The 15,809-nt window shown below is 38.7% G+C and overlaps 1 protein-coding gene across 2 annotated transcripts in view; it reads left to right on the forward strand.

The window, feature by feature from the left end:
• Nucleotides 1-15,809, forward strand: part of LOC149259735 (protein-L-isoaspartate O-methyltransferase 1-like) — a 153,371-nt gene that overhangs the window by 73,070 nt on the left and 64,492 nt on the right. For both annotated transcript variants that reach the window (XM_089419079.1, XM_089419073.1), the window contains exon 3: nucleotides 5,620-5,651. In XM_089419079.1, the coding sequence (XP_089275205.1) occupies nucleotides 5,620-5,651 (32 nt within the window). The remainder of the gene's footprint in view (nucleotides 1-5,619; nucleotides 5,652-15,809) is intronic.

The following is a 15,809-nucleotide window of genomic DNA, read 5'->3' on the forward strand; positions in this document are numbered from 1 at the left end:
TTGAGAAGGGTATATATTGGAAGAGACTTCGACCTATTTGGAGATTCACTCAAGAATTCGATCTCTGCACCAAGAAAGAAAGAAAGAAGAGCGAAGGACAAGGAAGGAGGAGCAAGTCAAAGAGAAGAAGGAAAATATGATTTCTTGATCATTTTCTCTCACACGTGCGAAGATCCTAGGGTTTTTGCAGTTGTTGCAGGGCCAAAGATTGCAGGCCGAATTACAAACCTGAAATTACAGGACCAAAGTTTTGACAAGAGAAGATTTTGTAGAGTTTGACCTTTGCTGACTTTAGTAGACTTTGACTTGTTTGGAAGAGATCTCATTGGAGGGCTGACTTGGTGCTTGGAGAAGGTCTTGGTCTTTCGGTTGTGGAGGTCTTATGTTGATCTGATTCTATAAGAAGAGGATTGTTCGGGTTTTCCCCAATTGTGGGGTTTTTCCCTGGCTTGGAGCCTATATTTTGTGTTCTTTGTGTCTTTGTGATCTTCATGTTTTGGTAATTGCTTGATGAAGAAGTAAAACTAAATAATAAAAAGCCAACAAATATCACAAATAATTATCAAGGAAAATCAACATTAATCTACAAATACCTTGATTTTCCAACATGGTATCAAAGCTAAGGTTGGTAGAAGAAAGCCAAAAGATCACATATTGTTGGCTTAGTTATGAAAGTTTGAAGTCATCTATCTAGGGAAGATCGAGATATGCTATACTGTCATCCATATTTCTCTATGACAACAATGCAAAGGTTTTCAACTTACCTCGTCCACAAAATATGACTAAGATGCGAAGTTCAGGATCAACTATTCGAAGTTTTGATTCAAGTCTAAATCAGTGATGTAAGTTGTCCTGAAAATGTTGCATTGATCTCCCACTTTGATACAAGGTTCTTTCTTGGTTCACTTTTATAATTCGAGGGCATGACAATATGATTTATATCCAAGCCCTGTGGCATATCTCGCTTTTTTGTGATATGATGGAATGTGAATTACTCTTCATTGAACTACTACACTGAGCCAAGTTCTGAAAAGCATCAAGACATGTCTATAAAGAATAGACCTACCTATGAGTAATTTGGACTTATAAATATTTGGAAGGAATGCGAAGCACTGTGGCATATACCGATGAAACTATTTATGGATCAAGATCCATGAAGCTAAAAATCCAGCTTCAGAACCCATAACAACAGTGATCCGATATCATCATTATCTGACAAAAGATCTGAAGTATAGTTGGCAAACAGTGATGTGAGTTCTTGTTCTTGGCATGCGAGTTTGTGATCCAAGTTTGTCCAAGGTTTAGTGAAGCAAATTAATTCCAGAGGCATGATCTGAGTTAAGATGCTACACTTGTACAATGATCTGAATTCCACTAGTTCTATTCTTCATCTTCTGTCTAGAGCTATTCGAGCTCTGCAAAAATCATACTTTCCGAAGTTCTGTGGAAAGGAGATAATATACTACTGTAATATAATGCTGGTAATACGAAAGAGGCTAATGCAAGACTCAGAGAAGCTCAAGCGAAGAAGGAATATACTTCTGCTTCGGGTGATTTCTATGACAGCTTGAAGGCTGAGTTTGATAAATTGCAAGACGAGGAATTGGAGGAGAAATCTGGGTAGTCTTGTGCAACATTTAAGGTGTTTCCTCTTCTTTTTTGGGCTGTAGATCTCTGTGTTGGTTGCAGGTGGATGACACATCTGTTTGGGAGGGCTGAGAGGCCTAGAAGGTGTCTCACTTCAGGCCGCATACACAGCAAGGGACAACGCATGTGTGAGGGCTTAAATAGAAGAACGCAGGGTTTTGGAGCAGATTTTAGGGTTGTTGTTGTGCCCTAACCAGACCACAAATTTGCATAGAACCCGAGGTCAAGAGGAGCAACAAAAGTTTGCAAAACAAGGTATGTTATCCTCTTGAGTTAATGTTGTTTGCTAGTGGATGAGTTGCCCTAGTTAGGACAGATTGTTGGAGGACATCTTGTGGCTGTTCGGAGGGCAGCAAGTAGGTGTCTCTTATGCCTTAGGTGCAGATTTGAGGACGATGGGTCTGCTAGGAGACGCAATATTTTGAAGGTCTAGTGGTTGATCCCTTGAAGGAAGAAGTGGCAGCCTAAGTAGGCTAGTGAATCAGATATAAATTGACAATTGGAAAAGGACATTTGGCCGAAGTCTAGAGGGCTGGTTCTGAGCAAAAGGAGGAGGATTCTCACAGTCAAGAAGGAATGAAACTTATGTGTAATTGCAAGTTGAAAGAAGGGTCTGTTTTGGAGGTCGAGTTGCCTAATAGGCCTTCCAAAACAAGGTCACATCTCTTTGTGGCAACTGCACAGGAAGAGGGTTCTTTGGTGAGGGTTTTCTATTGTGTTTTGCAGGTACTAGGAAGCCCTAGACAGGGTTGAATGGTGCAGGCTCAGATTTGAGATTGTTTAGAGAGCATACTTGAAGAAGCTCTTTGTACAATGAGTGCAAGAAAACTCTAAGGACAATGAAGCAATGGACATTCACTATCAAGTGGATTGTGCTTGGAAGACCTTATGATAGTAAAATTGGAACAACCAAGTCAATATTGAAATGCTGTTTGATTGGTGCCTTAAGGACTGCCAATTTGAAGCAACAATAGGACAATTAAAGGGATGTGTATAGAAAGCCTAAGGATAGTCATCTAAGAGGACTGACAAGAAGGTTTATTTGAAGACCATAAGAGTTGGCAGTTTTGGAAAGTTAAGAATTGCAGCTAGAGGGTAGAATTATTTGAGTTTATGGAGCTGCGTTCACTAATAGAGATTGATTGGAAAGGTCAACCAAGTTGTGTTCAAGATTGAATGAACAATAGATTGGCTAACCTTGTACTGTGATAATTAGTCAGTTGAAGGAACTGTGTGATGGACTATCTTCAAGGCAGGAAGTAGTGCAGGAAGTAGGAAGTAATGTTGGACACAATTCTGGATGCAGTAGGTGAAGACCTCAAGTACATGATCATAGACTATTAGGAGGCAAATTTGGAGCCCTAGTTCAAGAAGTTGCAAGTTGAGAAAACTTAGTGATAAGAGGGTTGGCTTAGGAAGCTACAACAATTGTAGGTAGCTGATGTAAGGGAAGTATGAGTACTTCTGACACAAGTTGAGGCTTGTTGATGGACTCTCTCTATTTGAGAGGGTGGTGTAAGCATGGATTTCTCCTCTCAGGTTGAGAGGGAGTAAGGTTGGACATTGGTTCTCCCTATGTCATGTACTAGGCCAGGACTAACTGCCGCAAGTCTAGTGCATGCATCATGGATAGGGAGAATGATGGATTGAATAAGCATGGTTCTCCTTGTGTCAAGTACTGTGATGGATTAGGATGGAGATCCTAAGTCAAGTACATGGACATGGATAAAGAGAATGGTGGATTGAATAAGCATCTTAGACAGCCATCTCCTCGAGGGAAATGGTCCAGTGGAGGACATACTCTAGGTATCCTAGGTGGAGTATGTACCTTGGTGAGACAATATAGTGTCCTATGGAATGCCTCCCAACATTATGCTTAGATCTTATGGAGATATAGAGTGTACTTGTCAAGGCCTTGGTAATGTGACAACGCTGACTATGATGATACTATCATTTTTGATGCTTATCAATCCATATCCCTTCTTATGCGAATATTTCAACTTAAGATAGACTTGTTGAGTCATTAGGAATACCTCCCTAGTTAAGAGGGAGTGTTGGAAAAGTAACTAGGTCTGGTCATAATATTTATCTTTATACTTGTATCAATTTGTATTTATGTAAAAGAAGAAAAATAATTTATTTAAGCACGGGTTTCATGCTCAAGTCTAGGTCAAGCATGTTCTTCATGCTCCTAGGGTTTAATGAGTCAAAAGAGTCTGTCATATGTATAAGACCCATTTGGGTAATTTGTAACAAGAAAGAAAAAATATTTTTGAGTCTAGAAAGTCATTTTTGTCTCCCAAGATCAAGTCAGCCCTGCTAGAAAAAGTCGGCCTAGGAGAGGCCTATTCGACTCCTTGAGAAGGGTATATATTAGAAGAGACTTCGACCTATTTGGAGATTCACTCCAGAATTTGATCTCTGCACCAAGAAAGAAAGAAAGAAGAGCGAAGGACAAGGAAGGAGGAGAAAGTCTAAAAGAAGAAGGAAAATCTGATTTCTTGATTATTTTCTCTCACACGTGCAAAGATGCTAGGGTTTTTGTAGCTGTGGCAGGGTTGAAGATTGCAGGCCGAATTACAGACCTAAAGTTACAGGACTAAAGTTTTGATAAGAGCAGATTTTGGAGAGTTTGACCTTCGTTGACTTTGGTAGACTTTGACTTGTTTGGAAGAGATCTCATTGGAGGGCTGACTTGGTGCTTGGAGAAGTTCTTGGTCTTTGGGTCTTGAGGTCTCATTTTGATATGATTCTATAAGAAGAAGATTTTTTGCGTTTTCCCCAATTGTGGGGTTTTGCCTTGGCTTGTAGCCTATATCGTGTTCTTTGTGTCTTTGTGATCTTCATGTTTTGGTAGTTGATTGATGAAGAAGTAAAACTAAATAATAATGGCCAACAAATATCACAAGTAAGTATCAAGTAAGGAAAATCAACATTAATCTACAAATACCTTGATTTTCCAATGGTACTAAGGGTCATAACCCTTAGGTAAGGATACAAGGGACATGTATATGATGTCCTCAACATTGTAATCATATATTGTGTGAGTTAATTTATATTTTTCTCTCTTGGTTGACGACATTTCTACTAAGGGTTAGCAGTGTCAATTGAGTAATGATTGAGAGTTGAATTATTTTATATGATAAGTGTTTGTACCTCTAGGTTTTATAATTATACAGAAAGAAAGAATGCAGGCATGATAGAAGAAAGAGCACAATGTGTAAGATGGTATTTATTATTTAGTTGCCAAAAGGTTCTATTTATTGATGTGTAACCCCTGAAAGAAATGTACTTCAAATTGTGTGCATACACTTTTCTATCTACAATCTATTTTGGTTCAATATGCGTGGCACTATTTTAAAATTTTTGTATTAACCAGTTGATTAACAGATATCTTTATGCTTAAGTAATGTCATGGCCAGGTCTGCCATTGACAACAATGTATAGTAACTAGGTAGTTGGGACATAATTTTGAATAGAGCTTCAATAATTCTATAGAATGTTTTATCGGTTAAATCTAGTGATAGAGGTGTGTCTGCATTATTTTTGTGGCTAATAGCTACCAGACAACTTGCCCTAGCTTAGTCATTCTCTAGCATTCCATCCATGTGTTAGTTTCTTCTAGCTTTAATATATTTTATGTTTGAGTTCTTGATATCCATATGTTAGGCTCATAGGTTATAAGATGGCTCTTCTATTGATGCACTTTTGGGAAAACCGATGGTTCATAATTACATCAGATTATGAGTAATGATCATTGCTTTTGGCATGTGGAGAAGGGTGCAATATTGTTTGTTGTTGATAACTGGAAGTACATTACTTGGAGATATATAGTTGCAAGTTTCATTTGTACTTGGTATCTATTCTCTTTTTAACATATGCAAGGGGATCCTGCACTTCTATATACCACTATTCTTTATTTTGTTCTTGACTTCAAAGGTCTTACTATGAAATATGTGTTCTTGGTGCCAGGTTACAATGCGACTATATCCGCTCCGCATATGGTGAGTTTTCTATGAGGTGTGGTGTCTTATACTGAATTAGCTTTGCATTGATTCATCGTGGTCTTTTGGGTAAGAAAAAGGTTTTATTTACAGTAATCTGGAAAATTAGTACATACTAGAGATAGGGTACATTTTACTTGTGATTGGCTTTTCAGAAACATGAAAAGATACATACATCTCAGATATATTGCCTAAAAATGCAGCAGCCATACTGTCATACAGAAAAAACAAGTATATCTTCATTACATAAACAACAGAAAGAATAACAAGCTGAGTATACTGGATTGACATGAGCTGAATTGCTCAGATAAAATGCCAATTTGACATCAGTTGCCATCATGCAGTGCTTGTTGTCGGGGAGTCGGAGGATCCTCCTCAATGTATGCATGCATCAGGTGGTTTATGGGCTCATACATTTTCAATAGTATGTCTAAAGCATTGACATATGTCACATCCCATATCTGCACTTTAAATGTTTCAAAAGTCCCTTAACCAAGTGCAATGCTGGAGGAAATTAGGGAGGTTGCCCATTGTCACAACAACAACTCTCTCGGTTCAGGTTGGTTCTTTTCAGCACAAGGTGGGGAACCCTAGAGAAGATTTTTTTAATGATGTTCTTTAGAATAAAAGGGATGGTGGATTTTACCAAGACTAGTGCCTATCCAATTGCACTACGGAATCATTATCAATGAACAAGAGGGTTCTAATATATAGCAGAAAAGATGTAATTAAGACATCATAGATGTACCATAATTATTGCAAAACAGATTTTCAGATTATGCAGGAATAAAGTGAAAGTCTCTAAACAATCTGCACTGTGAAAACTATGAAAATAGCCAACCAATAACGTGCAACCACAGACAAGATATGGACAGCCATATATGGAACCTGAGATGGAGTAGACAAAGGAGGGCAGCCTTATTCCTGGATGAATAGCCAACAATACATCATGCCATTAAATCTGATTTCACAACAATATCAGGAGGTCCGAATATGTCACACCTAACCTTCCTCCTCAGCCAAGACAACCCATAGAAATGGAGTGAAACAAGCCCAGCAAGCAAATTACAACAGCAAAATCCTTTGATAATTCAAGGTTACATCAAGGATTAGGGAGGGTGTAACAACCTCAACCCTAATCTTCTTTTTTGTAACTAACTTGCTCTTCTATAAAGATTATTTCATCAACAAACCCATACCTTTTCTTAGAAAAACTCTATTCATCCATGAAAAGAATAAAGAGATGGAAAAACCTCACATTGAACCTGTTCTTCCAATTCTTCCAAAGATATTCAAGTGCAGCTTGGAGGGGAACTCCCAATCTTTCAACTATACCTTTAGCAAATGGCATTTGTTGAGAAATCTAGGGGCAGCAGTATAGGTGATTTCTCTTGCTTATGATAACTGCTTGTGGAGACTTTCTATTTTTCTTGATTATATTCTTCTTAAGCTTGATTGTTATTGTGTTCTCTTCATCAAACAGCTACCAAAACATAATGAATTATGAGACAAAGGACACAAGATATAGGCGATCAACCAGGGTCAAAATCTCTCCAATCTTTAGAGGAAAACTCGCAAAATTCTTTTTCCTATAGAATCTTCAATTGACGAATTCCAAGACCTAGACCCTTGACCAATAACCACTCCAAGACCAAGTCAATGCTTCTTCTAGATGAACTTCTCCTTCTCCAAGTCAACGCTGGTCAAACTTGTACCACAACTTCAGATTTCAGCCCTAACTCAGAATTTCGGCTAGCTGTTGCAGACTTGCAATTTCAGCCTCTTCTGCAGAAACCCTAGGTCACACGTGTGGCTGGAATATGGACAAATTTTCCTCTTTTTGACTTCACTTGACCTAGACTCATTTCCTTGACAATGCGGCTTGCTAGTATGACCTTCTTTGACCCAACTTCGACTCTCTTTAGTGATTGCAATTTTCGACTTCTGCTGCTTCAAAATGATGCCCTAATATTCGCACATGTGGAGGAATTGTAGCCCAAAAACAGATCAGAAATGCTTCTTCTTCTTTCCCCTTCCTTCGCTGGGTATTAGGATCTTTTCTTCACCTTGGTTGAACTCTTCTTGATGCGAGTGAGTGAGTCTTGAATGAGGTCGAGTGCTCTTATATATAGGCTTCTTGACACATCCTTTTAGGCCGAATTGAAGTGTCCTTAGGCCGACTTGTTGCTCCATGAGGCCGACTTGATGCTTGCACATTTGACATGGTCTTGGAGGGTCTTTTGACTCTAATTTGACTCAAATAAATTCTTTTTACAATATTTAACATGCCCAAGAAGGGTCTCTCATACATGACAATGACATTTTTGACTTTATGACAAACCTAGAAGCACTCAATGGGTACTTGACCTATAAAATAAATTCTTTTGAGCATGAAACCTGTCCTCCAAGACTCACAATAAATTTAATTCTCTTTTCATTAAATACATAAAATCATAATTACATATGTCATTATGAAGACCGAACCGAGTTACATATTTCAACAACATTCTCCTTTATTTATAGGCTTCCATTTTGTTACTAGCCAGACTAGCAGTCTCAACAAGGTCTCTTCGAGATGATGCAACAACACTTGAGATTGGTAGCTTTGGAGGTACTCCAAACCCTAGGGTAACATGGTTATGGAGGAATTGGCACCATAAACGGGATTTGTTGGCTAAGTACCCAAGGTTCGGGTTTTTCACCCAATGGAATGGGCCCAAAACCAAGGAGAGTTTTGATGATTGGCACTTGGAGATGATAGAGCACCCTTAGAGGAGCAAGGGGTTGCTTCAAGCACCAAGAGAGTCATTTTCATTGTGGAGAAATTAAATTTTATGTGTTGTTTTGTGGGCTTGTGTCACAAAAGACAAGTCGGCCTTGACTTGAGGAGACCCTTTGGAAGAGCTAGATGTCACCACAAGGAGTCATATAAATAAGAAAAGAGGAGGAGCCTCATTCTCATAATCCAAGTGCAATTCATCATATTGGAGAGCATATGAAGTAGCCGCAACTAAGAAAGGACAAGGCCGAAGGTGAAAGGGACTGTTTGAGGGTCTTCTTATGTTTGGTGCAAGTTCGAGTAGGAGTAGGAGGCTAGCTGCATGCTTGAGGGACTAATATGGGCATGAAATAGGTTGATCTTCTTAAGGAACAAGGTCGAAGGTGTTGAAGAAAATGTAACTAGGTTTGCTCTTCATAATGACATGATCTTTGTAAATGATGTAATAAAGAGAATAAATTATTTTTGTATATCTTGCTTCATGGGTTTCATGAGCAAGAAGTGTCACTAGGTAAAATACTTCTTCTTGATGTCTTTAGGATTTTATTTATATGTCAAAGAGTCATGTCATATGTAAAGAAACTCTTCATGAGTTCATGTAAATGTATACAAGTCTTCAACAGTGTGTAACAACCCTCCAAGACCAAGAACAATCCTCCAAGAGCAAGCTCATCGAAGCCTACAAGCACTATAAATGTGTAACTAGGTTTGGTCTTCATAAGTGTGAAATGGATTCTTGTAAATATAAAATGAAAAAGAAGTTATGATTATTATTGGAGCATGGGTTTCATGCTCAAGTTCTTTTATTTTATAGGTCAAACACCCATTGAGTGCTTCTAGGGTTTGTCCTAGGTATAAGAGTCATTGTCATATATTGAAGACCCTATGGGCACATTGTAAATTGTAAAGAAAAAATTATTTTGTCTTTAAAGTGTCAAAATACCTCCAAGATCAAGTCAGCCTAATGAGCTGTCAAGTCGGCCTACATGAAGAGCCACGTCCACCCTTGAAGAAGCCTATATATAAAGGAACTCATCCTCCATTTGGATCACTCACTCACTCATCTCTTATGCGAAGAAGCAGAAGAAGAAGTCGAAGAAGGAAGTGTGAAGAAGAGGAAGTCAAAGTGTTTCTGGGCCTTATCTATCTCTCTTGGGAAGATCGAAGTTAGGGTTTTTGCGTTGGGATCTCTTGTGGTTTGATCTTGGAAGCAGAAGAGAAGGGAAGGCAAGCAAAGGTCTCTTAGGGCATCTTATTAGCCCTAAGACTCAAGACAAGGCAAGCGAAGTCAAGAGGAAGGCTATTAGAGGGAGATCGAAGTCTCGTAGAGAAGTAGTAGCAGTTGCTGGGGAGCAGAATTTCAGATCTACTGGGAGGTCGAAGATATTGCCATAGGAGGCCTTGGTAGACTTGATCATGGAGGGTATTTGTCTTAGTCTCTAGGTCATTGTATTCGTCAATTGAAAGATCTATGAAAAGAAGAGATTTACGTGTTTTCCCCTCAAGAGGAGGGGTTTTGGCCCTTGCTTGCAGCCTATATACTGTGTCACTGTTATTACTATTTTGGTAGCTGTTTGATGTATTGCACATTAGAATAATAATGAACAAAGCTAATAAGTAAAAGATAACACAAACAATTATCAAGTTAAGAGAATTAACATATTCATTGCCCTATTGAATTCTCAACATGGTTTCAAAGCTTTGGTTCTCTAAGGGCATCATGAAGATCTCCTCTACAATGAAGAAGGTCATCAAGAAAATTGCAAGGCAACTCAAGAAAGGTATCAAGGAAGCACAAAGTTTCTTATTCTCGTCAAAGAAGGCATCAATCAATGAAAGGAATGAAGGTCTCTTCTTGGCTCCCTCTGATACATTCCAAGACGAAGACATCTGGGTAATTGATAGTAGTGCATCAAGGCACATGACTGGTCACTCCCACCGAACCTTATCAAAAGGAAAATCCACTTACACTGTGGAACTTGGAGACAACAAGAGCTATCCTGTGAAGGGCATTAGATCAACTTCCATAAAACTCGAAGATGGAAGCAACATCGACCTCAACAACATTCTATTTGTTCCAGGTTTGCACAAAAATTTACTTTCTATTTTGAGTTTAGAAGACAAAGGAGATAGAGTGGCCTTCATTGATGGAAAAGTAGTTGTTTGGGGATGTTGAAAAGTGTAACTAGGTTCGGGCTTCATAATGACATGTAATTGTGACTCTTGTAAATAATGTAATGAAGAAAAATAAAATTATGATTGTAAGCCTTGCTTCATGGGTTTCATGAGCAAGTGATTTTATTTTAGTTGGCTCCCATTGAGAGCCTTAGGATTGGTCATTAAAAGTCAAAGAGTCTGTGTCATGTATGAAGAACCCTTCTTGGGGATATATTGATGTATATGAGTCTACAAAATGTCTATATAGCCCTCCAACGACTAGCCATCCTCTTCAAGTTGGCCTCCAAATGAATAAATTAAATTCATGTTGGCTCACAGTTAAAAGGACACATCCCTTTGATAGATCATGTCTGCTTATTTATGGAGACAAACTACTATATATACACAACTAGGCTCTTCGCATCTACATAGAAAAATTCAGATCTGTCTCTGAGATTTTCGGATGATATCCACAGTCAAAATTTCACATACCTTTCAATGCTTTTGGATGGATAACAACAGAATGAATTTCGAAAGTATCTCTTTGAGATTTCGGGTGAATAAGACAAAGAGAAGTTCAGATATATAGTTCAAAAGCAAGTTCGGATGGAGTAGTGACGAAGGGACAACAAGGACCTTTTTTTCTCCTGGGCTAATTATATACACAAAAGTTTGGATTAGTTCTGAGATGCGAAAAAGAGAAACACAGTTCCGTTAGGAGACTTCAGATTACCCTCTGCAATTCGGATCAAGATTACAGTGACAAGCATGTCACAAAAGGAACTCAAATAGGTCTTGTCATTGCCACAGTAAAAGACATCAATGCTGTTACAAAAGGTCTTAGTGCTAACTCAAAGAAGAAGTCCCAGTGCCATCACAAAAGTAAGGTTTCTGACAACAAGGAGGTCTCATCAGTTAAAGATCTCAATGTATAGATAGAGATAAGATCTCGATGGTAACTATGTCTTGGTCCTAAGAAGGTCGAAGCAAAAATGGAGTCAAGGAGAAGAAAAGAGCAAAACTAGTGGCTTAGTCTTGGAGTGGCTAAATAGGTCTAGGGTCTTGGTCTTGGTATTCGTCAATAGGAATCTCTATAAGAAGAATTTGTGCGGGTTTTCCTGTCAAAGAGTGAGAGGTTTTGGCCCTGGTTGATAGCCTACATTCTGTGTCTCTTGTCTATTTATGTTTATGCATCGGTTACTGGTTGATGAAGAAGAAAACTAATAATCTAAGAAGAAGAAGATCTTAATCTAAAGAAGTAAAATGCATTCACAAGCAGTCACTAATAGAAGCGAAATCACCTAATGCTAATACCCTGTATTTCTCAACATGGTATCAGAGGTAAGGTGCTAAAGTCAAAGGAAGGGCATCTAAGCAAGTCGAAGGTGATCAAAGCAAAAGATCAAGATCTACATTGAAGAATAAAACCCTAGATAGAAGAAGCAATCTACAACAACAAAAGTTTTTGGATCCTCTAGTCATCATCAAGTTATTTACAAGGCAAAGTAGCTCGAAGGACTTTAAAGATGAAGATCACATCATCTTTAAGAAAGTCGAAACCTTAGAAGCAATTATGATCTGCACTCATTCACTACCAAAGTAGTTGAAGTATATTGAATGCAAGAAGGTATTATCATCATCTCAAAGCTATGAGGCAAGTTCCCTCTCACTGAAGCAAGGATCCTATCCTTGCCCTTGAGGAAGATCATCAAAGAAGCAAAAAAGAAATCCTCTTCAATCACCATCATCAAAAGTAGCTAGATCAAAAGGCGTTGTCTTCTTTATTGAGGAAAGGCTTTTACATTTGGAAGAAGATCATCCAAGGAAGCAATAAAGAAATCCTCATCAATCACCATCATCAAAAGGAGCTAGATCAAAAGGTGTTGTCTTTTTAATTGAGGAAAGGCTTTTTCATTTAGAAGAAGATCATCCAAAAGGGTGCACTAATACATCTTCTTCAACCATCATCAAAGTGATTAAGTTGAAGATTTCTTCTTCATTTGTCAAGTAAGTATTTTTCTTTCTTTAATCAATTTGGTAAAATGACTTCGTGTTTGCAAGGAGATCTATAAGCTGGTGGGACACCGAAATTTCTTGCATGGAAAAGGAGGATAGACATAGTCCTCGAAGAAAGTGAAGTCATTGAACACATCAATGAAAAAGGTCTCCTCTGAATTCATGGAAGGGGATTCTTATGAAAGGACCCCTCATATAGCAATATTGGAGACATCAAAGAGATGTATATGATAAGCTTGTAAGAATATTCTCTGAAGATGACATAAAGGAGGTCACATGACTTAGATCTAATCTACACAAAATTGAAGGTATCAAAGAATAAATGGATATCTTCATAAGGTCTCAACTGCGAGACCTGGGAGAGATGATAAGAAGATAATCATCATTGTTCCAAATGCACTAACTAATGAACAAGGTAACAAATGTCCATGGGGATAAGAAAGTTACCTCATTCGACAACTTGTGGTTTCTATGCAAGATAAAATAAGACAAGTTGAGGGCAAAAGTGTTGAAGGTTAAAAGACTCAAACATTTTGCAGGAAGGAAAGGGAAGTTTGGAAAATTTGAAAAGAAAAAAGAGCATAGCTGAGGTTCAATGCTATGGATGTAAAAATTATGGACATTACAGAAATTATGGACATTACAGAAAAGATTGTCCTAAAGAGACAATATCAAAAGAGGAAGAGAAGAAGCCCATATCACCAAAGAAGTGGAGCTGAAGAGAAGAAGTCCAAGAAAAGAGGAAGTAAGAGATCTCTACTATGTTGAGATAGTCTCCCTCACAAAAGGTCTTGTCATAGCTCCTAAATATTTTATAGGATATGGCTATAATAAATAATAAGATGCATCGTGGCATCATGGAAACATTAGAAACAAGAGCTCGTGACATCACCATAAGGAATCATTGGGAACCTCATTGCAAACTCAAGGAAAGGAAGAAGTCATCTAACACAAGGCTTGTTGATTTGGGGTAGCATCGGATGTGCTCTAGCCACGAAAATTGGTGGAGAGGCTAAAGCACATGAGATCTCCAATACCCAGAAATGGTTTGGGCAGAATCTAACTAGTTTGGGAGATATTAAAATAATTAATATTTTTAATGGAGTCCCTAAGTCTAAACTTAGGGAAAATAAAATATTAATGTGAATTAATATAAAACTGAGTTAGAATGGTCCAAAAGTCATGGATCAAGCCAGATCTAATCTTAGTTGTTGATTAGGGACTTAATCTCGACCGTTGAATTGTCAACGAGAAAAGTATAAGAGGAGGCTTGAGGGTCACTTGGAGAACACACCGAGTTGATCAAGAATTCAATTTTCTGGGGCAGGGCTTGCTGAGGAAATCGAAGGAGTGATCAGAGTTGCAGCTGAGAGGCAGTGAATGCAGTAGCAAAGAGACAGAGATAGTACCAGGATCATCAGCACAGAAGCCGGGAGAGGGTTGACGCAGAGTCAACTAGAGGCCACGCAGATGTAGCTAGAGGCCATGCAGAGGCAGCCAGGAGCTGTGTAGAGCCTGAGGAGGGCCAGCGTGGGAGACAGAGGCTCCAGAGGCTGACGCAGAGCCCTGAGAGGCTGACGCTGGGCCAAATAGGCTGACGTTGGGCTAACGCTGGGTCAGAGAAGTTGACGCAGACCCTAGAGGCTGACATTGGGAGATTTCGTGGGGCAGATTGGGGTTGATATCTATCTCCGACTGAGAGGTACTACTGTCGAGGGTATTCTCTCTTGGGTGAGCCATTTCTGGCACCCAGATTGTAAAACCCTCAGATAGCTACACCGGTTTTCCCGCATTGGGTTTTTCCAGGGACATTAGCCCAAAAATAATGGTGTCACTTGTGTGCTTGTTTTTCCTTCAGTTGATGATCTGTATGTGTTGAGACTGTACTTGTATTTATTTTCAGTATTTACATGGTAAATAACTTGTTCATTAACAGAACAAGTAGGAAGAAATAAATCAGAAAGTACAAGAAGGATTTATAACAGTTAGACTTAGAAATTCCAACAAGGCTCATCATGCATAAAGTCAAAAAGGAAACATATGTTGGGTAGGGATATACAAGATCCTCAAGCTTTTTTGTTGGAATCCTCATCGAAGGGTTCACCGATCTAGAGAGGAAGCAAGTATTTTCATCAGGAACTCCAACTTGTGGAGTTCATGGGATGATGGTATGATGACATAAGAGATGTAGCAGATAAAGGGGTTGAAGATCTTTTCAATCAAGGAAACTGCTGAAAGAAGCCTAGATGACCTCAAGGTAAGTGAGGTATGTATGCTTGTATTTAATATTATAATGTCATGTCGTATGGTTGCAGGTGACATGGATCACTACTTCTACATTGAGAAGCATGATCAAGGGAAAAATATCTCCTCCTTTGAAAGGATGCAGGAAGGCATAGGTCACACTAGATGAAATCAACATAATATGTCCTCATATGAATTATGAGGTGGTTGACTACAATTAAGGAACTCTGATTGGAAGCTCCTGGGAATGGAATGTGTGAAGTAAGGAAGCAAGAGATCATGAGATATACAACCGTGATAAAGGCAATCAACATCCAAAAGACTAAGAAGATTTGACAAGGAAATCTCCCAGAAAGATATGAAGACTCTGATGGAAGTTTGAAAAGGATGGAGGCCCTTGACAATGGATATCTTTGGGAGATGTGTCAACATGTATGCACGATGCTGATACCTACAGGAAGATGTCATGATAAAAGACCATCACAAAGGTAATTTTGATTTAAGTGTTCATTTCTTATTTTTGAACAAATATCTGGATGGGCTTATGCAAGTTTTCCAAAGCAAAGAACTGTGAATTGTCTTCCAAGAGGACCATGTAGAAGGATGTAAGATCCTTTCGAAGAAAAATATGGCATGAAGAAGGTAGCATGACATGAAGCAAGGCCAGATGAAGACTGATGGATCGCTTTCTGATGAAAAGAATGATGACATGACTGACTCATGGATGAAAGTGATGGATGGTTTGTGCCCTATGAAGAAGATACAAAAGATGAAGACTCTATGACAAAGAAATTCATGACATCGAAGGAATGAGCTCTTCAAGCAGCTGGTTGAGGAGTTGTTGTAGGTCCCTAATTAAGAGGGAGCCTGAAAACAAGTTTCTTACTTGGAAGAAACTTGGAAATTCCTAAGCCAAGAGGGAGCTTAGGTACATTCCTTTTGTAGGAATGAGTACATTCCAT

Source organism: Pinus tabuliformis, chromosome 6 (assembly GCF_031772625.1).
Source record: "Pinus tabuliformis cultivar Carrire ecotype Pingquan chromosome 6, CPIR1, whole genome shotgun sequence".
Lineage (NCBI taxonomy): Eukaryota > Viridiplantae > Streptophyta > Pinopsida > Pinales > Pinaceae > Pinus > Pinus tabuliformis.